General features: G+C 45.3%; 2 protein-coding genes across 7 annotated transcripts in view; one reads left to right on the top strand and one right to left on the bottom strand.

Annotated features, from left to right (window-relative positions):
- The first annotated feature begins 13,988 nt into the window (after window positions 1-13,988).
- On the top strand, window positions 13,989-15,567 carry cebpd (CCAAT enhancer binding protein delta). Its single transcript, XM_007886880.2, is given in 2 exon segments — window positions 13,989-14,502; window positions 14,504-15,567. Coding segments are annotated over 2 exon segments (984 nt in total). The 5' UTR covers window positions 13,989-14,049; the 3' UTR covers window positions 15,035-15,567.
- A 3,875-nt stretch (window positions 15,568-19,442) lies between these two features.
- Window positions 19,443-24,800, bottom strand: part of spidr (scaffold protein involved in DNA repair) — a 160,505-nt gene continuing 155,147 nt past the window's right edge. For 5 of the 6 annotated variants that reach the window (XM_007887997.2, XM_007888000.2, XM_007887998.2 and 2 more), the window contains one exon: window positions 19,443-19,696. In XM_007887997.2, coding sequence (XP_007886188.2) covers window positions 19,556-19,696 — 141 coding nt within the window. In that variant the 3' untranslated portion in view covers window positions 19,443-19,555. The remainder of the gene's footprint in view (window positions 19,697-24,800) is intronic. The other variant, XM_007887999.2, reaches the window with a different exon arrangement.

A 24,800-nucleotide genomic window follows, 5' to 3' on the forward strand; every position in this document is an offset into this window, starting at 1 on the left:
CAGCTTAAACTTTGGGTGGATCTCTGTTTGCAAACATCCTTCCAGTTGCTATTGCAACATATATCCGTAGTGTTCTAAAACGTAAGACTGAAGTGGATTTTACAGAATGTATTCCATGGTAATCTTGAAACAAAAGAATGTTGCTTTGGTACAGAGTTGGCACTGCAGTCCTTGAAGAGTTACCATATCAGTCTTGACTCCAATAAGAGACATCTGGGAGTGAGCTACAGGTTCAATTGAATCTAGGCATTCAGGTGACATAATAGGTTAACAGCATGACATCTGAGCCTGGAGGATAGATTATAGTCTTGAATACACTTCTTAATACTATGCAAGTATCTTATTTTTGTAATTCATACTATTTTGTTTGTGTGATCGGGGCATGGAGAGGAAAAGATGTGTTCTTTGTTTTGGGCAGCAGTGGGTATTTATGCGCTGCGCTGAGTTTCACTGATGGGTAATGCCGTTCATAAAGGAATATGCATGGTTTGCAACTCCTTTTCTGTTGACCTACTGAAAGTTGAATTTTCGTTTCGCTAGAGGGTGGTTTCTGAAGTTTAGACATTTCCATAGAAGCTTCCTCCAATTTAAATTTCTCTTACCAAATCATTGCTTGATTGCAATCCTGAAAATAACACTGACTTGTGATGGTATTAGGAAGGAACCCAGAACCTGAAATCCTCATTGAACACAATTAGGAGGATCTGGTCAGATCTTTTGTTTTTTAAAAAAAACACGGGGTGTCCACGTGCACTGCAGAATATGTGATGCTATCTGCATGCGCTGCAGAATAGCTGATCCTAATATTTAAGAAGAGTGAGATGTAAATCAGGGTATTCAAAACCAATTAGTTGAATCAAGGAAGATCCTTATCCTCATCTGCAAATTCTTTCATAATCTTGTTGCATTCTCCAATGGCAATCTTCTAAGCATACCCTCACTCTTCTAATATAGTCTGCTGCTCTTTCCTCACTCTCCATCCCCACCATCGGTGACTTGAACCTTTAGCCAATATGCTGCCATTCTCTGCAGCTGTCTCCAAACCTCTTCACCTTGCGTCTTCCTTCCTTGTGTTCAGCACTCTCTTATAAACAGTTCTTTAATCATGCCTTTTGTGAAAACCTTCAAATTCTCCCCTGCTTTTCAGACAGGGTCCTTGTTTCTGGATTGTTGACCATGACCTGACTGGAAAGTATGCATGTTTGTCCATCTGGTCAGGGCAGTAATTGTCCAGTCTGTGGAAACGATGGGTATGATGAGCCAAATGGCATTTAAACTGCATAATCCTTCATGAACGTTCACTGATCTATCACCGTGTCGTATTATTTATGAGGTTAAGTCCAAAGTCAACATACTTTCCTAAAGAAATTTTACTCAGTGCATTTGGCAATTCAGTTGTGTACAAAGTGGTAATTCAGCCCTTGTTTGCAATCTAAACCTTTCCTTGTAATACTGACGTGAATTATCAGTATCTGAAATCTAGTCTAATTGAGATGAAAGACACGATGGGTATTAATATAGTTCAATCTGATGTGTGCTATGTGGACAATGTAACCTTGTCACTAAGAATGTCAGAAGCTGCAGTAAAATAAAAATGATAGATTACAGAATCTTGAAATACGAGTTAAAATATACTGTTCCTTTGTGGCTAATCTGGTTTTATGCCTTTGTCATCTGATATAGGGTTATTGAATACAGTAGAGGAAGTGTTATTGAGCTCGCGTAGCTTTTGATAGATTCTCTGAGATAACTTGCATTGTACCATGACTTAGCAAACTCCACTTTGGAATTCAGTGTTTTGTACCCTTGTCAATAATATTCAATACCAGCTCGGGCAGCTCAAGAACCAGTGACATGTTTAAACACCAAAGGTTGTCTCTTGAGTTTAATTTTTGGGAGGAAATCATTGCTGGCCTTTTTCATGGCACCCATCTCGGTAATAGAATTATGGAATTTTGTCAGCACAGAAGAAGGCCATTCGCGCCCGTGCCAGCTCTCTGACAGAGCAATCCATTCAGTCCCACTTTACTGTTTTATTCCCATAACTCCTGTTTCTTTGGATAACAAAATGTTGGACAAGCCAATCAGTATTAAACAACATGCACATATTTATTTCTGTTATTTCTTAGCTGGTTATGAATCGGATTCTTCCATATTTACTATTGGTTGGTTCTATTTGCATGCAATTTGAACAAATGTAGAAAAATAGAATATTATGTTTTGTTCAATCTTCCTCATTCTTTGAATGTAGTTAAAACCCCACTATGATGTCTCCCATCCTTCCCCCTCCACCCTCCCCTTTTGGGTTATGTTTCTGAACTTATTTCTTATGGGATATAGTACACAGGTAGTTTGGGACATATGTGCATGCGACTGCCAGGAAGGTGAACTAGGTGGACCTTGGTCTTTTTTTGGCTAGTATTTCTTATGTTCTTGTAGAGTACGTGGAGCTTTTCTATTTAGATGTGCACATGTGTCAGTCTGGCTGTTGTTAACACTCTCACCTCTGCGGCAGGAGGTTGTGGGTTTGAACCACAGATTAGGGTTTGAGTTCTTAATTTAGTCTTACATTCCAGTGCATACTGTGAAAATGCTCCTTTGCTGAAAGTGCCATAATAATAATCCTTGTATTTGATATAGCGCCTCATCATGTCGTTCAGATGTCTCAAAGCAGTTATATACTGTAAAGTGAATTGATTGATTATTTTGTGGGCGAAATGCAGCAGCTAATTGAGCACAGCAGTGTCTCACAAACAGTTGTGCTATGGTGAGAGCAACCATCTTAGATTTGCCTCCATAACACAGTTCCTGCAATCGTTGCATGAAACTCATTAAGATATTTTGGAGTGATAACAAAAACAAGAAGATTGCATTTGTATAGCGCCTTTCACGTCGGGAGGACATCCCAAGGCGCTTGAATTAAGTGCAAGTACTTATTGCCTCATTGCACCAACTTGGGATTTCTGCTGCCTCCTCGTTCAAACGTGAACAAAGCCTAATGTGAATCAAAAACAACAACTGGCTCTTATACAGAACCTTCCACGTAGATGAGCATTTCAAATGCTTGACAGTATTTACTAGGCGAAGCATATTACTTTCATGACTATCAGTACTCTCTTCCAAGGGCAATATCCCTTTGAATGACAACAACAACCAACAAAATTACATTTGTATAGTGCTTTTCATGTCGGGAGGACGTCCTAAAGCGCTGGAAAATCAGTGTTTCAGACCTGAGCTGGGGGTCTTGAAGGAGGTATCGGAGGGGGCGAAGTGGAAGTACTGCAGGAGTTCCAGAGTGGAAGAAGGCCTGCCCACCAATGGTGGGGTGGGCGAGACGGGGGATGTGAAGCAGTGCACCTTTGGATGGTGATGCTGTCAGTGTGGCGGTGCTGAAAGAAGCCAATCAGGAGAGCCTATTATTCATTTTTAACCATAGACTGATTTACTCAGAATACTGAACATCCCTGAATCAGGTCATCAACAATCCCAAAAAGCTGTGTAAAAGAGAAACTTGTCCACATGAGAAGTGAGAAACACAAACTTAAACTCTGTGCAGAAAAATACTTGAGTAACTCCAATAATTCCACTTAGTGATATACGAAGTGAACATGAGTACTACACTTAGGGTTGTTTACAGAACAATACTTGGCTCTGAAGTTCGGTGCCTAAGGAACAAAATCATTTGTAGCAAATAGACGATTTGGTAATATGTTCAGGGAATAGGTAGTAAACAAGTCGAATCTAACTAAAGTAATATGTAGTTGATCCAAGTTTGTAAACGAATTTGATCACATGAGAGTTGTTTTCTGAATCTGGGAAAGGCTTCAGTGATGCGTGTCCTCACTGGGCTGCCAAGCTTGGCAGACACTGACCTCTCTGGAGAGCCTTGTTGTTATTGGTGGCCCCACATCCACCCACTTTAGTAGTGTTTCTTTTTAATAGTGCACATGTTTGAAACCGTTCTCATTCTGAAAAGATCCAATTTTATTTATTTTTTACAATCTTCTGTGCAATGCTATTCTTGACCATTTCAGCAGCACTGCTCTCCGAATCTTTCTGAATCTTTAATGTTTAAAATCCGACCTGTACTAAAGTCTGGCCTTGGAATCTAACTGACGATAGCTTCAAGATGCTCATTCTAGGCGAAAGGCGTTCTCACAAGTGCAAGTAATTGTGGTATACAAAGCACCGCCACACTGACAGCATGACATATCCTGAAAATGTGCAAAATCTAGGCAAAACATTGGACTCTGCAGAGGCCACAATAAACATTTTCAGCAGACAAGAACATGGCAAGATTTGCCGGGAAGGTGTTGAGATCTTTTCACCTCTCCCTTGTTCAGCATTCCACCTATCTTTGTGAAGTGCTCTGAGACACTATCCTACCTGAAGGTGCTAAAGAAATGCAAGTTGTTATTGCAATATTTAGAAAGCAAGGATAATTATTTGAGGGAAAATAATATTAAAGATTATGGATAAAAGCAGGGGAATGAGATTAGAGTGATCTTTGGATGTAATATAGCACCTATAACATCAACGTGCTTCACAGGAAATTGCCGTAAGATGTAGTTACTGTGCATTTCTAGGTAAATGGAGTAGGCAATAAATGGACAGCAATGCCCCACAAACGTAAATGAAGTGAACGAACAATTTATCTGGCAGATTGTTGGCCAAGAGAAACTCTCTTTTGCGATGGTATAATAAAATCTTTAACCTCCACCTGAACAGAACAGGCAGACAGGGCCTCAGTCTCAAAGACAACTCATCTGAAGGGCAGCACTTTGACAATACAGCGCTTCCCTTGAAGTGCATTCAGATGTTAGCCTTGACTGTTGGCTGAAAGTATCGACATGAGGCTTGAACCCACAATTTCCGGACCCAGACTTGAGAGTCTACTGAGTCAGGCTAACATATATACATAGCTTCAGTGGGGTAGCAAACGTAGACGGTGATGGACTAGATATGGGCTGTAAATTTTCTTTGAAGTTTTTGTGTGCAGATGACAACTAGCAACATTATGCAATTTGGGGTTTGTTATTGCTAACAACATAGCACTGCACTAGTTAAAATGTGAAGGTTCAACTATATTTAATGAAATTCTGTACTTTGCCATTTGTATTTTAGCATTGATTTGGCTTCAGATCCAATGCATGATGCAAATAGGATTGGAATGAGGTACAATTTGAGCTCTTATTAGAATGGGCAGTTGCGTTTTTGATTTCTTTCAGCTAAGAACCGTGCTCAACGCAAAGTAAAAACAAAGCTTGGCTTAGTCTGAAAAGCTCTCATTGTTGTATTTTTGTCAGAAGTCCTGCTGTTGGGAGGATTACATCCAGATTTGGGAGTAAAAAAAGAGTAATGATTAATACATGAGAATTTATTCGAAAGAGGTTTTGAGTTTATCTCATTTTGGGGATATTACGGTCCATAATTCGCCACGTACCAGAATGAAAAAACTCACATAAACATTCATCTCCTGCATCACCTGAACGGGCCTCAGTTTGTACTGTAGAATCCTCACCTCTTGAATTACAGGGTTGTGGGTTTTCGCCCCATGTCGGGATGTTGATTCATAATAGTATAGGCTGGCGTTATTGTGGGGGGACTTCAGCATTGTTGAAGGTACCATCTTTGAATGAGAAGTTAAACAGAAGTCCCATCTGCTTTTTGGGTGGACATTGGATTGTCAGATCCCATGGCACTATTCAAAAAGAGAAGGGAGTTTCTCCTGGTGACCTGCCCAACAAGCCTTTACGGCTATTTGTGGAAGACTGCTGTGTTCACATTGGCTGCCAAGTTCGCCTACAAAATAGTCACAGTATATCTTGTAAAGCGCTTATGACGTGAAAGGCGCAATATCAAAGGGATTATTTAATATGTTCTTACATGTTGCAGCACTTAATTTAGGAAACCAAAGACTTAAGTATGCATTTGCCTGGCAGAAATTATTTATTGCAGTGAAAAATGCGACGTTTCATAATAGTATTACTTACTGGGCCTAAATTTGTCACGTTGTTCAACGGAACCACATTGCCAGGACTTGAACTAACAATCTTACATGACATTCCTTTCCAGCACTGACTGAGTTCTGCATGTTTAGAGCTTCTTTCCCTCTGATAGGAAGTTACACCAAGGTCTTGCCTGCCTGCTCTGGTGATTGAGATGGTTGTTATTGATCCCATGGCAGTATTTCCAAGGGGAGCAAGGAGTTCTGCCATTCATTGCTCTGCCCAGTAATCCACCCTCAGTCGAATTTACCAAAAGCATAATAGGTCATTTCATCTCAACTCATTTGTGGACCCTGCAGGTGCAGATTAATTTTCAATTTGCTGAGGCTCAGTATCAAATGCAGGCATTATTATTGTACTGTGATCCTGCCAAACCTGCAAAAAAATGAATGGCCTCCAATTTCATGTTGTTATGGTTGCGTAGGTTGGTGGAGGGAGGGAGGAGAGATAAATAATAGCCATGTAGAATCCAGTCGCTTCCTCACAGGTGAGAACGCCAGGAAAACAACCATCGCACATTGTACTTGTGCAGCTCCCAGTGGCCAATTCCGAATGACAGTGGTCTACACAGAGAGTTGTGGAATGCACTGCTTGAGAAGCCAATGGATTCAGAATTGATTGTGGGACAGATTCAGGGGAAGTAAGAGATGTGGAGAAAAGACTTGGAAATGGGATTAAAACATCTGCCATAATCTAATAAAATGGTGTAACAGGCTTGATGGGCTGAAGGCTGCAGTAGATAGGCAGTGACAAAAAATAACTTTAACAGAAGTCTCATTGTTTAAAAAAAATCACCCAATGTTTTATGTTTTTAATCATCAGAGACTCCAGCATTAATATTGTTGCACCATTCTTTCATTATAAAGGGAGCTACTTGAACCATTGTGCTGTACTGGCTTTCCACTGGAGCCATCTTCTCCCATTACTGTCAATGGCTGCAATTTGTATTCTGAAGTTCATTGCTCTGTGTTTGTGTTTCTAGCAATAGTGTCTTAAAGTTCATATCTGACCACAGACATTAATCTTATTCTGAGGCGCATTGCAACCGGCAATGTGTGTGTGACAAGCTGAGGATGACCTTTATGTAGAGTGCTGTAGCTCAATGGTTAGAGCAATCGCCTCGCAAGCACAAGACCTGGGTTCAATTCCCAGGACGGCGAAACGTTGGGCAAGTTTCCTTATTCCACACTCCTCTGTTTATCTAGCAGTAAGTTGTTACTGCTTGTTGTTAGTCGATTGGTGGATTGATTTTCCGGTGGTAATAATGCTTAAAAAATAATAAATTGGTCACTCAATCCACAGCTGTTTGTGGGACACTGCTGTGCACAATATACAGTCAATTCACTTTACAGTATATTATGTAAAGCACTTTGAGACATCTCGAAGACGTGTTAAGGCGTTATATTAAGTACAAGGATTATTATTATTATTCATCTGAACGGCTTTTCCTTATCCCTGAATCTTGTGTTTTCATTTGTAATTTAATTATTCAGAGCTGAGTGTGCCAACAAATTGCACAATACTTACCTGTTCCAATGATGCAACAACAACAACAACAACAAGATTCCATTTATAGAGCACCTTTCACGTCGGGAGGACGTCCCAAGGCGCTGGACAGTTGGGTCAGGACCCGAGCAGGGGGGAAATGGTCAGGGTGACGGGAGGGAGTGAGGAGGGGGTAGAGAGTCGAGAGGGGAGCTGAAGGCTCGGTCAAAGAGAAAGGTCTTGAGACCAGCATTGAAGGAAGAAAGGGAGGAGGTAAGGCAAAGGCACTGGGGAATACAGTTCCAGAGCACAGGGGCTGAGAGGCTGAAGGCCCGGCCACCGATGGTAGGGCGGTTGGGGCGGGGGATGTGGAGCAGACCGGAGCCAGAGGAACGGAGGGTACGGGCAGGTAGGTAGGGGGATAGTAGGTCAGAGAGGTAGGAGGGAGCAAGGCCGTGAATGGCCTTGTAGGTGAGGATGAGGATCTTGAATTCGATCCTCTGGGGGATGGGGAGCCAGTGGAGGCGAGCGAGGGTGGGAGTGATGTGGTCCCGAAGCCTGGTGCGGGACAGTACACGAGCTGCAGAGTTCTGAATGACCTGCAGCTTGTGGAGGGAGGTGCGGGAAGGCCGGCGAGGAGAGAGTTCCCATAGTCCAGCCTTGAGGTGATAAAGGCGTGGACCAGAGTTTCAGCAGCGTGAGGGGTGAGGTAGTGCCGTAGTCTGGCGACATTCCGGAGGTGATGGAAGGCGGTGCCAGTTGTGGTGCGGATATGAGGGAGAAAGGACAGCTCAGGGTCGAACAGAACCCCGAGGTTCCTGACTGGCTTTGAGAGGTGGAGAGTGCAGCCTTGGATGCTGATGCTGTCAGCGCCTGAGGTGCGGAGGCGCTGACGTGAGCCAATCAGGAGGGCCTCAGTTTTACGCACATTGAGCTGAAGAAAGTTGTCTCTCGTCCAGGACTCGATGTCGGACAGGCAGCTGTCAGGACATCGGTGGTCGTGGAGTTGAGGGTAGAAGAGGAAAGGTAGAGTTGGGTGTCATCCGCATACATGTGGAAGTTAACCCCATGTCTGCGGATGATGTCACCAAGGGGGAGCATATAGAGGGTGAAGAGGAGGGGACCGAGGAGAGAGCCCTGAGGGACACCGCACGAGACAGTGTGGGGGGTGGAGGAAAAACCATTCGTGGATGCAGCTGGTAAAGGTTAGTGCTTTGTTTTGAGATTTGGATTTATGCATTCAGCCATTCTGCACCCCTTCTCTGGAACTCCATGCCAAAACACAAGATCACTTTGGATGAAGAAGGTGTTCTAATCTCATCCCTCCAGAAAACCTACACTACCTTCCATCTTCCCATCACAGCATCAAGCTGCCATTTAAATGAGTTCTGGCAACCTGTCACAGTAGCTCATTACCGTCTGGGTAAACAAAAACTTCCTGTTCTGAAATTGCCCTTTGCAACTCTAACCTATATCTTCTTGTTCTGCTGTCTTGGTGCATCCTAAAGAATTGCCCTCTCTGACTTGTTTCCTCCCTCCCCTCATCTAAGGCCCATCTCAAGATGTATCTCTATGACTGTGCTTTCGGTCATCTTTCCTCTCCCATCGCCAGCTCAGGTGCCCAGTGTCAACCACTTTGACATATGTTCCTGATGTGAAAGGTGCTATATATATGTAAGTTATATTGTATTGTACCACCCAGTGCACATATTTTGAGTTTATCGCACGCAGCGATGGTGCAGTTGGGGGAAGTTGTCTTGTTGGGACAAAATATCGATTTTAAAGTTTGTTCATCTTTCACACAAATGAAAATTTGGAAATTACCCTTAGAAACCACCAATACCTTACAATCATAACTCTGTTGACCAGATGATGTGATGGGAATTTGGGGAATAAACAGAGTGAGTCTCCCTGAGGCTGAACTGCCTCTGAGGAAATATGCTTACAAAAGTTCAGTAGTTTTGTAGTAACCCAGGAAAGCTCAGAGGTCTAGATATATCATCAACTCTGAAGGTCAAAGCTCTCACTAGTAGGTGTCCTTTCTGAACAACTATTGTGCCTTGTGGATATCTGTGTGCTGTGATCATGGATTATTTGTACAGTCTCAGAACTGCCTTCTTTAGAACAAATATGTTTTCACTGCCGTGAAAGCTGCTTCTGAACTTCAGGGAGAATATTGGGGAGATCAGTATTCAGGCAAAGTGCAAGTACTCAGTCCACTATATCAATCAGTTGAGCTTAGCTCCAGAGCAAAGCTCTAACTACAGATAGACAAGGAGAGCAATAACCGACTGAGACCTGGGTAACTGGGCGTCTCCTGTGACTATGACAGGTGCTGCTACATGCTAAACTTACTGTGATACAATGCAAATTTTGGTAAGGTGACTTAACAATAACAGCTGGTTCTTCTCTTACTACAAATGTCTGGAAATGATTGTGCCTCAGTGGTTAGAGCACTCGCCTGGGGTTGATTCCCGGCAGGGCGAAACGTTGGGCAAGTTTCCTTACTCCACACGCCTCTGTTTACCTGGCAGTAAGTAGGAACCCGGTTGTTAGTCGGTTGGCAATCGCTTTTCAAAAAATAATAATAAATTGGTCACTCAATCCACGACTGTTGTGGGACACTGCTGCCATGCAATTGGCTGCCGTGTTTTGCCCCACAAAATATACAGTCAATTCACTTTACCGCATATTCTGTGAAGCGCTTTAGATGTCTTGAATACGTGATAAGGCGCTACATCAAATGCAAGGATTATTATTATTAAACTTACCACAAGGTACAGGCTGCAGCAATCCCCCAAAACAATTCAGTGCTTAAACTCATCCCAACTATTTAGTTCTGTATATTAGGAACATAAGAGTGTGTAAGATGCTAAAAAAAAATGGAGATTCTCTATATGTAGGTTAAGATATTGCAGAGTATAACAAGAGAATTGTACCTTAAATGTTTCCATTCACCAATTGCAATGCCTCTTCGTGGTCACACGGTGGCGCCACCTGGTCACATAAACACCCACCTGGAGTCGTGACTCCTGACATGTTTGCAGGTGAAATTTGTTCCACCACAAAATTCATTTAGGAAAATCCCAGATTTCTCAATTTGCATTTGCACAACTGAAGCTGCCAACGCCTCCCACGTCCAGAACGTGGAAAGGGGAGCAGTAAAATTGTCCCAAAGCTGAGATACCAACCAAAGAAACGCTTGTAACAACCGCAGCTAATATTCTTCAGCAGTTAATATAAAAACGATTTATATAAACTAGATCCACATGGGTTTAAATATAATAGAAGCCTTCAACTGGGTGCAATTTGTACGCCTCCAAATAAAAGTGCTTTTTGCAAAGGTGTTCTATAATGTATTTTTTTAAATGTAAAGTATTTACAGCAGGGAGGGGAATGGGACTATTAGGAGACAATGTCAATGATAATTAAATAAATTCAGGGGAGGTGAGAGACAGCTTGTCTTGGCCCCTCTCTGACCATCTTCAAATCATACCTGAAGACCTTCCTCTGTGACTGGCTTTGGTCACCTCCTCTCCCTTTCCAGCTCGGCATTGAGCCACATCGCTGAGAAACGCACCAGCCATGAAGAGCTCTTATAGAAATGTGTAAGGCAACATTGGCAAACATCACAATTAATCACATGTTAAAACTTAAGTCAACGATCTCCCCCTTTTTATGAGTGACACTTGCCAGGTGTGTTGAAGTTAACTCCCTGTGTGTGTGTGTGTGTGTTTATGCTGACACCAGGTTGTCCCTAATGCCGTGAATGCAACTGAATGCTTAAGATTCAAAATGTTTAATCCACTTGTCACCAATGTTCAGGATGTCAACAGTTTTATTCCAATTTATTTCCGTAGTGAAGGAAAAGCTTTTGCAATTTGCTCACAATCCCTACCCCACCCCCCCCCCCACACCCCCCCCACACACACATGACAGACGTGTTAGGTTTGATCAAGGGCGAATGCTATTTGGGGGAAGAGTTTGGAGGTCGGAAATTTTAAGGCTGTAACTCTTATGCTTGTCTGACGTTGCAAATCATATTGCAAATGTCTTGGTGTTTCGAGCAGAAGATTAAAATGTAACAGGATACTTTTTTTTGCTTGAATTCGTGCGATGTGTACAGGAGAAAGGTTCCCCCTCCACACGTTAACCCAAGATTCCTGCTACCAACAAGCAAATTAAACTCCCTTTTATATAATTTGTTTTGAAAAAAATGCTGGTCTTTGGAGATCTTTGGACGCGATTGTTTTTGAAAAGAGTTGTGGCTCTTACTCTGGAAAACAAATGGTTTAATCACATTTGAGGCACGAAAAACTCATTGATACTCAAGAGAATCAACTCATTCGGTCACAACTGCAACATTGAACTCTTTTAAGGCTTTTTTAAATCTATATCTATTGCACATCTATTGCTAAATCACTAAATCTATTGCACATGGCATTTAAAGAGAATAAAGGTATATGTAAACACACACACACACATATATATATATACGTTTATTCCCAGAACTCTTCAGATATCGTTTATTCTCTTTAAACGCCATGTGTAGATACCATCCATGTACATATGGCATTTAGTGAATTTTCCTTTGCTGTCACTATTTAATGCAATGTATCTTTATGTGCAATAGATTTAGTACATTCCCCAACTGACATGTACACATGGGATATTAAACAGGAACAGTGGTATCCTCTCGCTTTTATTCACCGATACATAATGTCAGTGGATTACCAACTGCATGTTTTACAGTAAAGGTTATCACGTTTTTAAAAAAGCCTTAAAACAGTGCAGTGTTGTCGTTGTGACCGAGATATTGTGGTTGACTTGAGTACCAAATAGGATCCTGACCCGACTTAAAGCCCCCCTCCCCCCCCCCCCCCCTGTGTGCAGACTGTGTGCAGACTCCCTCACAGGCTCCACTCTTCCGGGAAGGTTCATGGCTCAACTTTTTTGAGATTATCGTGTTGGAAACGATCAATGTTCAGAGTCAGTGACATGTCAACACCAGCCCAGAACCCCCCCCCCATCACCCCCCCCCCCCCCACCCCCCCCCACCACCCCCCTCCCCACCCCAACCCCCCCCCCCACCCCCCTCCCCCACCCCAACCCCCCCCCCACCACCCCCTCCCCCACCCCAACCACCCCCCACCACCCCCCTCCCCCACCCCAACCCCAACCCCCCCCACCACCCCCACCCCCAGCTATAAGGTGGTCACTGCTCCTGATGTGCTGGGTGTGGGGACCTGACCATGACAGTGACCTGGGCGGCCACACACCCCCCACCCCCACACAGCCTTCCCCCCCCACCCCCACACAGCCTCCCCCCCCCACCCCCACACAGCCTCCCCCCCCACACCCTCTTTACTTTTGCTTCACTCCCCCCCCCCCCCCCCCCGGGCTTAACCCTCTCTCTGCTGCTGTACTTTTTTTTGGAGGGTGAAAGTGGGTAAACTCCATGGGGAGGGAGTGGAGGGGAGGTCTTCTCTTCCCCCCACTCTCTCTCTCCCCCCCCACTCTCTCCCCCCCCCCCCCCCCCCACTCTCTCTCTCTCCCCCCCCCCACCCCCACCTCTCAGGAGAGCGCTGTGGGAGTGAAAGGGTCCTGGTGTCAGTCTGTACCTGTTCAGGTGTGTCCCAGCCCCGAGCTGCTGGGCTTTGCTCTCTCTGCTGGGGGGAGGGGAGGAGGTGGGGGGGGGGGGAGGTTGTGCTGGTGGGGGGGGGGGAGGTTGTGCTGGTGGTGGGGGGGGGGAGCCTGGTCAGCGGGAGGGGAGGAGGGGGCGGCTCCCTCCCGCTTAATTGCCAACCAAGAGTGTGTGGGAGGGAGTGTGTGAGGGAGGGAGGAGGGAGTGTGTGAGGGAGGGAGGGGGCAGTGGGGACGGGTATAAAAGCAGCGGCGGCGCCACCAGCAGCTCAGAGGAAGGACCTTGAGCCTAACATCAAGTGGAGCAGTGACTGATATTATAATTATTATTATTATTATCATTATACAGTGCGTCTGCGTAAAAAATATATATAATAATATTAACCCCGAGCGGCTCACAAGCTGTCCTGCTGCTGGGAGTCACTGCATCTCCTGCCACTGAGCGAGTGGGTGAGTGAGTGAGTGTGAGAGGAGGGGCATCGCTTTGCACGTCGAAAGAAAAAGCAGCAGCAAAAGAGTGAGGAGTTTCTCAGTCACTTTATCTGGAGTCTCCAGCACCAGCAACACCAACACCAGCAGCACCACCAACACCAGCACCAGCAACACCAACAGCAGCACCAACACCAGCAGCAACAGAACCACCAACACCAGCAGCAACAGAACCACCAACACCAGCAGCAACAGAACCACCAACACCAGCAGCAACAGAACCACCACCACCAACAGCACCAACACCAGCAGCAGCAACACCACCAACACCAACAGCAGCACCACCACCAGCAGCAGCAGCAGCAACACCACCAACAGCAGCACCACCAGCAGCACCAGCAGCAGCAACACCACCAACACCACCAGCAGCAGCAGCAGCACAGGTTGTGGTTGTTGTTGCTCTCTCTCCCGCCCCGACCTGTTCATGAGTCACCTGTATAACCTGGACTCCCGCTGCGTGTCGCCATGCTTCCCCATGTTCGCCCTGGAGACCGCTAACTTCTACGAGGCGGGTAACCCCGCGGGGCTGTCGCTGGTGAAGCCGAGTCGGGCTCTGTGCGAGGAGGAGGGGGGCGGCAGTCTGGTGGAGCTGAACCCGGCGGCGGGCGGCGGTGTGGGGACGGACCACATGTACGAGGAGGAGACGGCCATCGACTTCAGCCCCTACGTGGTGGAGCCGGGCCCGGGGGCGCCGCTGGAGCTGTACAACGACGAGCTGTTGGCGGACCTGTTCTCCGGCAAAGCGGACAAGTCCCAACAGCCCGACTATGGCTTCCTGCAGCCGGGGGCCGGGCACCTGCTGGGCTCGGCGGGCGGGGGGGGGTCCGGGGGCCACCAGCACAGGGCAGCCTTCCCCCCGCAGCCCCCACCCGCACGGCGGCTACGACCAGAGACTGGACCTGTCCAAAGTGGTGGTGAAGCGGGAGAGGGACGAGGCGGGTCCGCCCCGCACCTCACTGCACAGCCAAGTGGCCGCCTGCGCCCAGACCGCCGTCCACCTGCCCACCGGCCAACCCACCCCCCCCACCAGCCCCGAGCCCAGCCCCGCGCACCAGCAGCACCAGCAGCAGCACCAGCAGCACCAGCAGCAGCACCGAGCCCCCGGTAAGGACAAGGGCAAGAAGTCGGTGGACCGCCACAGCCCCGAGTACCGGCAGCGGAGGGAGAGGAACAACATCGCCGTCAGGAAGAGCCGCGACAAAGCCAAAGTGCGCAATCAGGAGATGCAGCACAAGGTGATGGAGCTGAACGCCGAGAACGAGCGTCTGCACAAAAAGATCGAGCAGCTGAGCAGGGAGTTGGCCATCATGAGGAACTTTTTCGAGCAACAGCAGCAGCAGCAGCAACAACAACAACAGCCGCAGCCCAGCGGGGGCTCCTTCCTCAGCACAAGTGCAGAGTGCCGGTGACCGCTCAATGCACCCCCTCCCCTCCCCCTCCCCTCCCCCCTCCCCCCTTTAATATTAAGGGGGGGGACAAAAAGAGGACACGACAGACCCCGATACCTCAACCAAAGAGACCGTTGTTTCTCGCGAGTACTGTGAACGGACAAACTTTCCCTCTGGACCCCCGATCCCCCCCCACACACACACACACACACCGTTTGCAGCCCCAGAGGTGGTGTGGACAGACAGACGGGGACTCTCTGCGGTCCCCCCCTCCCCTCCCCCCTCCACAGGACTGCAGCGACCCCAGAGGGGCGGACCTTCCTAAATTATTTTTTTTATATATATATATCTATATAATTCTTAATTTTCTATACTCTCATTAACGCATTAATGCAACTAAAGGTACATTTATACACGGGACGATTCGCGAACTTTATATTTTTCCAATTAGTCGAAATGGTTGATACAGCGCATGGTTGACACTCGTTTTTATATTAATGTGCATTTAGATCTTGTGACCCGTTGTACGGAATCATTAAATACTTTAAACCTTTCAGCCGTGTTGTTTTGTGCGCTGTGTGTCTGTGCCACAGTCCTGGGAGGAGGGAGGGGAGGAGGGAGGGAGGGGGGGAAATAACACACTGTGAATGGAAACTGCAGGTTACCCCGAGTCACAGGGTTTCTGCTGAGTCACAGTCACACAGCAAAACACTGGACTCTTCCGCAGTCTGCAACACACTTCTCGCACTTCATCCATCCTTGAATACTCGTAATAATAATAATAATAATAATAATGATGATGATGATGATGAGTCCTCACACATTTTGATACAGCGCCCGATCGCATCGTCGCCTACGTCTCGAAGCGCTTCACGGAATACACCGCAACGCGTCCTCGAATTGGCCGTGTCTTTCGTGGTCGAAACGCGGCAGCTCAATTGCGCCACAGCAGCGTTCCCCCCCACAAACCGTCGTGGATTGAGTGGCCCGATTTTTTTTTAAAAAAAGAAAGGGATTACTACCCTCAGAAATAGTTAAAATGTTAAGGGATTAAATGCAACTTCCTCTTTTTACGATGGCAATAAAACAAGACGACCGATGGGAATCAATTTGTCACACTACTATACACTAACGCTTCGGAGAAAGATGATTTCTTAACTAACGGTTGATACTCTAAAACGTCTTTGTTATTTAGTCTATTTTCTTTGGACAGACACCTGTCTGACACATGCAGAAATCTTCCTATGCCTCAGTATTCAAACCACATATCTATGCCACTGACACATGGAAATGTACCTGTGTCTGGAATGGAATGCCTTCCCCCATGGAGGGATGCACTCTGCTTTGCTTAATTCCAGACAGGATTCACACAAGATGGGCAAAAGTCAAGCCTTGTGAACCTCAGTGTGTGTGCTGGGGGACTTCTGGATTTTATCCAGCTAAAATCGGCACAGAGAGCACCGTCCAGCAAACTTCCTACTGCTTGTCCAGGTAGCACCACCCAACTGTTAAGCTTTGGCTCGACAGATTTAACAGGAAAGCTCAGTGGGAAGAATCTTTATTCCCAGTAAAAATACCACTGAAAATTCTCACATTTTAAACAGAACCTTCAACACGTTCAGTGAATTGCCCCTTGCAAGAGTGAGCATTTTCTCACCTGTACCAGGTGCAAAAAGTGAGCCTTATTTCACCTTAACTTAGGGCTATGGAAAGTCTAGTGCATTTGTACCCAGTGCAATTGTGATGTTGTCCTGCTCCAGAAACAATAGTGAGTCTTATTTCACATGTAATTAAGAATGAGTCTCATCACGTCTCTGCCCATCAGGTAGGCATATCGCACGTAACAGACGGAGTGGTGAGTCCATCACACTTATGGTAGAAACCCCATGGCGTTCTTTTTTTAAATACTTTTTCATTTTATTTTAAAATTACTTTTTAATTTACTTTTAAGACTTCAAAATGACCGTATCTAATACCTTTGTCAAATTACCCTTTTTTTAAAAAAAATCTCGCTTCTATTTTTATTTACCTTCATGCCTTCCCATCAAACGGGTGCTGGCTGGAGGGAAAAGCCCTGAGCACCACAGCCAGTTCTCCAAGCAGCCCCAAACCGTGGGCCCGTTTTACCCCATTCCAACTCCTCGACGATGCCCGCCCACTTCCAGTCTGGCGGGCTGCTTGTCGAAAATTAAAATTAATGGATAAAATTTGCCCATCTCTGATTAGTCAATGGACCTGTCAGTCAAGGCTTTCTTCCTTTATTTTATATATATTTTTTTGTACCTTTTTTACCCAATTTTGTGTTATTTCGTATTTGCATAAAACAAGGGGCCCTACCGACTATGGGCAACAAGCGAGTACATTGTGCCTGGATCACAGGTTGGCTGATAAATCTAGTTCAGGGACACCCAGCTGTGCTTCCCATACTTGAGAATGGTGTTCCAGCAGCACAACTGGAATGTTCTTTTGCATTTAATTGTTTTCTGGCAGATTGCTGGTCACAATAATAATAAAAAAAGAAACTACTGCAAATACCAAATTAAAACAACATGTTCTTTAACAACAATTTAAAAAGTCTTAGAAGTCAATAAAACATTTCCCCTTAATAGTTTAATCCTGTTAATAATGTGGTTTCTCACGGAATACACTGCTCTCACTGGCACAAATCAAAGTTTTGAAGGTACAACAAATGCAAGGAGATCTTATATATAATAATGACAATGAAAGGGTCAAGGTGATGAGGTTCAATTTGTGAGAGTAAATAAAATGATTTGGAAATACTAAATTCTTTAAGTGTCTATTGTGTCTCAGTGAGTCACCAAGCCCACTCACATGGCTATCTCATTTCCAATTTTGGGGAAGTCAGATTATGGCCAAAGGAGACTTCTGGAATGCACTTCCATTTTAACAGGGCAGTGCATTCAGGATAGGTTTGGAATAATTTTTAAGACTGTGCATTTTTAAACACTTTAAAACAAAGTTTTACAAAAATTCCTAATCACCAGTTGAGCTATAAAACAATAAATTACATATGTATAGGGCTTTTCATGTCGGGTGGACAACCCAAGGTGCTGGAAAGTCATGGATTTGGACCCGAGCAGGGGGTTAGGAGCAGGCGGTTGGGATCAGGGGGGGTGGGGGACAGGAAGGGTAGGGGTAGGAGGGTGGCTGAAGCTGCAGTCGAAGAGGAGGGTCTTGAGACGTGCCTTGAAAGAGGTAAGGGCGGGACCAAGGCAAAGGAAGTGTGGGGTGGAGTTCCAAAGGGTGGGGGGAGAGAGGCTGAAGGAAAAAAACATAATGGGGTGAATTCTGTGGTATACAACAACAACTTGCATTTATATTGCATCCTTCACACTGTTTAGCATCTCGGAGCAATTGTGACATATCTACGTGACAATTACCACATTAAATGGGTGAAACTAGTTGCCCCTCCTCATTGGAGATGTCTGTATCGTCAGCTATCCAAATTTTTGTTTATTAAAACACATCCCATTCGCCAGCTGTTAAACTCTTATGATTTGCAAGTCCAACATGATCCAGCTTCTTGTACTTCACATCGAGAATGGTGCTGGGGTAATGTCTGCCTTAGGCAGATTTGATGTGATACTATATTTGATCCCAATAATTGCAAAAAAAAAGTTTTGGGTTAGTATAATTGACCTGAAAAAAATTACTCAGCACAAATGTCAAAAAAAGCAGCATGGTTTGTCCTTAAACCCCAAACAAGTCGCCAATTTGCCCTGTGTATCAGTATGAACCCACTGCACCATGAATTGAAAGAAAAACATCTTGTATTTTATTGTGCCCTATGTCAAAATATTTCAAAGCACTTTGCAAGTAATTACTGTCAAGTGTAGTGACTGTTTTACAGGCAAATGGGGCAGCCATTTTATGCCAAGAAAGGTCCCACAAAGGTCATGAAGTAAATGACCAATTTATCTGGAGGATTGTTAGCCAAGACAATGAGAGAAACTCCTCCCTGTTGTCAAATAGTGCCATTGGATTTTAATGTGCACTTGAAAACAACTAGATGAGCCATTGGTTTAACAACCCTGTAAGTCAAGGGCAAAGTCATGGGTACTCCTGACGCAGTGAGATTAAAAAAAACTCAAGTCTATACATGTTGCTCTCATACAATGCCTTATATATAATCCAATGGCAGCCAAGGCCAACCTGACTGCACAGTGAATTGGTGGGAAACCTGGTGGCTAATGTGGAGGCTGGTTTTCTCTGAAGGGCATTTGCCCTTTCACCTTATCCACGTCAAAAAGCATCAGAGTCACAGTAACACAAGTTTCTGCATATGAAAAGCTGCATTGAAATCATTTACACTGCTGGAAGAGTGTTTAGGTAAATAAGGTAAAGCACATGTTTTGCTTCATTAAAAAATCTCTTAAAACAAATGTTTAATAATTCTGACACAGCAGCATTCAAATTTATCATTTTAATTAGTGTGTAATTTCCAAATATATACAAAATGCATCATAAAGATGCAAAATAATAGCCCACAAGTTCTCTGTTGCTGACATGAGAATCTCACTGCTACTGTAAAGGCTGATTGCTTGCTTGCTGCAGGCTGATTTCTTCTAGTCCAATCCAGCAAGATGGCTGTTTTGTTACTGATCGGACATAGCAGTTCAGAGGCCCCGTCTCCTTACCAAGCACACATTCGATTTCATAGCCCTGTCACGATAATTATATAATAAACAAACATAATGAAGTACACTCTGTACTCAAGAAAGAGGTCATTAATGGATAACACATTTATAAATACAAGTAGGTGAATCAAAGTTTTTCCTCAAGCATTACTACCTTTTATAGTGCATACCACAGGCAACGTCCATCCAGCGCTTCATAGAATATATTGTAAAGTGGATTAACTGTGTATTTTGTGGGCAAAATGTACATTTGCTTTAGGATTGCCTATGGAACTTGACAGCATTATTTTGGAGCCACTTATTACTTTACTAGGTAAATATGATTCCTTTTTATAGCATAATTGTCGAACAAGTTGAGTGGATTCCAAACAGCATCTTTCTGGGAGAGTAAACACCTGCATTCCATTGAAATGTTAGCCATTTAGTTTTCAAACTACATTTTCTAGTAAATATTGTTGCCGACTATTCTAAGAATGAGAGACACTTCAATGCCGTGGCATCAGTGGCATGAAGCACATTTCAACACACTATAAAATGTTTGTTTGGCTGCCATGTTGGAAATTTCCTAAGCAGAGATTTTGGCTGTCGCATTCTCAAATCCAATGTATTTTTAGCGCTGGTCACAGACTGACTCAGAACCTTTGGCTCAGCTATTCAGTAGCAACTGACATTTAAAAATGATTGCTATTAAAAATCCATTCCACATTTTCATTTGTGGCTTTCAATACCGTCACTTCGGAGCAAATTGAAAAACTAATTGAACTGTTGAAAAATATTAGATTAAGTAAGAGAACTGGAAGTTTTAACCAGCTGTGTGACTAAGGCAAAACAATATTTGAGGCTGTAACAGTCCCAAATAACTTATTGACTGCATTGTTTAGTGACTGATGCATTTGAGGGCAACTTTAAATTACCCGTAAAGCCTGTGTGACTCATGCCATGATACGCTCTATCTTCTGACAGTATGCTCATTAGCTTGGAATTCCTGAGTTTGCAAATATACAAGTGATATAATTTTGATGATATTTTGGTCTTTCTCATTGAACTCAGCATTATACTGGAGACATCCAGATCCTTGAATATACAAACGCATGTGATAACTACTGCTGTTGATGACCAGGTAGGTAACAACAACCAGATAAACCTGTGTTCTTCAGCCTTGAAAAGAGATGTCTCGGAGGGGGCCTCATAGAGATCTGTAAGATGCTTCTTGGGATAGAAAATGTAAACCTAGAACAATACTTTCAGATATGCCAGACAGCAAGACAAGAGGTCATAGGTTCAGGGTTGTGAACAGAAATGTTAGGACAGACATCAAAAAGCATTTCTTCACAGAATGTAATTAACAGCTGGAAATGGTAACCCGTTATAGTGTTAGAAACCAGGTCACTAGACTCACTCCCAGAAAAGCTTGACATCCACAGCCTCCAATACCTAATAGTGTAACAGTTCCTCTTGGTTTAAGACCATTGTCTTAAAATTTAAGTAAAAAAGTGCAGAAAATAGGCTTCCAAACTAAAATAGAATTTTAAGAATTCTCCAAATTCAGCATAGATTTTTACACTTTTAGTGACTGATGCATGAGATTCTCAGTTGAGAGGACTCTTGCTTCACATCTAAAAGTGTTCAGGTGCTACATCGATTGTAAGGATTATTATTATTACTACGGTCTTATATTTTAAGACTGATCTTCAGTTTAGGAGCCTGAGAAATGTTGAGGTTCCGAGGTGCTATAATCTTATCGTAATTTTGGATTTAATGGATTTCTTAAATAAAAATGTTTAGGTAACTTGCAGTTAAAAAGCATTCCACAATATAAAAAAAATACTGCAACAGAAGATCCAACTGTGTGTTTAAGATAACATCCTGCCACCTGCGAACACCTTAGCCTTGCATTACAGTTGGTTGGAGTCATGCTTTAATCTTTACCAAGAGTCTGGAGAAATCTGGTTTCCTTTTTCCATCATCTGACTTGCATGTTACAAAATAAATTCACCTAGAGTACCAAATACGTTTCATAGCATTTGTATTGTTGGCAATGTTATTTTAATATACAAGTTAATTCATTAGATCTTCAAAACAATTAAATATCTGGAACATGTGGGGAAACTTTCGCCCACAAATATACAGTCAAATCACTTTAGTCTATTCTGTGAAGCGCACTGAGACGTCTAGAAGATGTGAAAAGTGCTATATCAAATGCAAGGATTATTATTATTATTATAAAAGCTGTAAGCAGTAGTAACTTCCTCTGTACTTGATTCTAAGCCTGGCCTTTAACTGTTAGGGGTGCTGCTGACAGTTCAGGACAACATTAAGAGTAAAATACCGAGGAAGTTACCAGTGCTTCCAGCTTTGCTTGCTTGCTCCTGTAGCTCAGTGGTTAGAGTCGTGTAGCTCAGTGGTTAGAGCACTCGCCTCGCAAGCGAGAGACCTGAGTTCGATTCCCGACAGGGCGAAACCTTGGGCAAGTTTCCTTACTCCACATGCCTGATAATAATCCCTCAAGAAAAAAGAACAATAATAAAATTGGTCACTTCAATCCACGACTGTTTGTGGGACACTGCTGTGTGCAATTGGCTGCTGTGTTTTGCCCACAAATATACAGTTAATTCACCTTACAGTCTATTCTGTGAAGCGCTTTGAGACGTTGAGAAGACGTGAAAAGCGCTATATCAAATGCAAGGATTATTATTATTATTGCTCCAGATAAGCCAGATATTCTGGTCAACTATCTGGATCACTGATGGCTGCTTGGGGGTTTGGTTTTCCCTCTTCAACCTCCAAGTAAGGCATGGCGCTTATTTTATTGACTTGTAAAAGAGGAAGGGCTGAGTGAGAGCCAAACCTCTGGTTACAGCTTTAGTGGTCAGCTGACTGAGTTACCTGGGATCTTTTTGATTCATTAAAATAAGTGATGTACATACAGTCATAAACAGCCGGTCCTGCCAGCATAACCAGATAAGAACAACAACAACAAGATTGCATTTATAGAGCGCCTTTCACGTCGGGAGGACATCCCAAGGCGCTGGACATTTGGGTTGGGACCTGACCAGAGGGGAAATGGTCAGGGTGAGGGGAGGGAAGGGAGGGAGCGAGGAGGGGGTAGTGAGTCGAGAGGGGAGCTGAAGGCACGGTTGAAGAGAAAGGTCCTGAGACCGGCCTTGAAGGAGGAAAGGGAGGAGGCGGCGAAGGCACTGGGGGATAGAATTTCAGAGCCTAGGGGCTGAGAGGCTGAAGGCTCGGCCACCGATGGTAGGGCGGTTGGGGCGGGGGATGTGGAGCAGATCGGAGCCATAGAAACGGAGGGTACGGGCAGGTAGGTAGGGGGATAGTAGGTCGGAGAGGTAGGAGGGAGCAAGGCCGTGAATGGTCTTGTAGGTGAGGATGAGGATCTTGAATTCGATCCTCTGGGGGATGGGGAGCCAGTGGAGGTGAGCGAGGGTGGGAGTGATGTGGTCGCGTATCCTGGTGCGGGACAGTACACGAGCTGCAGAGTTCTGAATGACCTGCAGCTTGTGGAGGGAGGTGCCGGGAAGGCCGGCGAGGAGAGAGTTCCCATAGTCCAGCCTTGAGGTGATAAAGGCGTGGACCAGAGTTTCAGCAGCGTGAGGGGTGAGGTAGTGCCGTAGTCTGGCGATGTTCCGGAGGTGATGGAAGGCGGTGCCAGTTGTGGCGCAGATGTGGGGAAGAAAGGACAGCTCAGGGTCGAACAGAACCTCGAGGTTCCTGACTGGCTTTGAGAGGTGGAGAGTGCAGCCTTGGATGCTGACGCTGTCAGCGCCTGAGGTGCGGAGGCGCTGACGTGAGCCAATCAGGAGGGCCTCAGTTTTGCGCACGTTGAGCTGAAGAAAGTTGTCTCTCGTCCAGGACTCGATGTCGGACAGGCAGCTGTCAGGACATCGGTGGTCATGGAGTTGAGGGTAGAGGAGGAAAGGTAGAGTTGGGTGTCATCCGCATACATGTGGAAGTTAACCCCATGTCTGCAGATGATGTCACCAAGGGGGAGCATATAGAGGGTGAAGAGGAGGGGACCGAGGACAGAGCCCTGAGGGACACCGCACAAAACAGTGCGGGGGCTGGAGGAAAAGGCAGAGGGAGCCATGGTCGCAGATGGTCAGGATGTCATTAGTGACCTTGACCAGGGCGGTTTCCGTGCTATGGGCAGCACGTAAACCCAACTGGAGGGGTTCAAAAAGTGAATGGGTGGAGAGGAAAGAGCGCAGCTGGGAGGCGACGACTCTTTCGAGAACCTTGGACAGGAAGGGGAGGTTGGAGATGGGCCGGTAGCTTGATAGCTGCGACGCATCAAGGGAGAGTTTTTTTAGTGTGGGAGTGATGGTGGCAGCTTTGAGGGGAATGGGAACAGAGCCAGAGGAGAGGGACAGATTAATGGTGTCTGTGAGAAGTGGGGCAAGGAGGTGGATCTGGGAGATAAGGAGTGGAGTGGGGATGGGATCCAGGGAGCAGGTGGTGGGTTTCAAGGACAGGATGAGGTTGGTGACAGAGGGTGGGAAAACGGGTTCGAAGGTGTGTAGGGGAGGATGGGTAGGAGTCGGAGTGTGGGAGGGAAGGGGTGGGTGGTGGGTGGAAGTTGGAGCGGCAGTGACCGAGGAGCGGATTCCCTTGATTTTGGATTCAAGGAAATCCAGCATCTCCTCGCAGTGAAGGTTGGAGGAGATGACCTGCGCGGGGTGGCGGGGGGGATGGAGGAGTCGGGATGTGGTAGAGAACAGTAGCCTGGGGTTGTTCTTCGCCTCCAGGGTTATCCTGGAGTAGAGGCTATAGTGGAGCGGTAGATTTTGAGGAGGTCCAGCCAGATTTGCCGGTGGACAATGAGGCCAGATTTGAGGCAGGTGCGTTCAGTGGAGGTGGTGAAGGAGATGAAGTGGTGATCGGAGATGGCCTTATCAGTAATGGTGACATCTGAGACTCTGAGGCCCCGAGTGATCACCAAATTGAGTGGGTGGCCGTGAACGTGAGTGGCGGAGTTGCTGTGGAGGGAGAGGTTGAGCGAGGAGAGGAGGGAGAAGTCCGAGGAGGTGGAGCAGGAGAAGGTGAAGTGCAGGTTGAAGTCGCCCAGGATGATGAGGCGATCAGAGCAGAGGCAGAGAGATGTTAGGAGGGTA

The sequence above is a fragment of the Callorhinchus milii genome, unplaced genomic scaffold (genome assembly GCF_018977255.1).
Source record: "Callorhinchus milii isolate IMCB2004 unplaced genomic scaffold, IMCB_Cmil_1.0 Scaffold2, whole genome shotgun sequence".
Lineage (NCBI taxonomy): Eukaryota > Metazoa > Chordata > Chondrichthyes > Chimaeriformes > Callorhinchidae > Callorhinchus > Callorhinchus milii.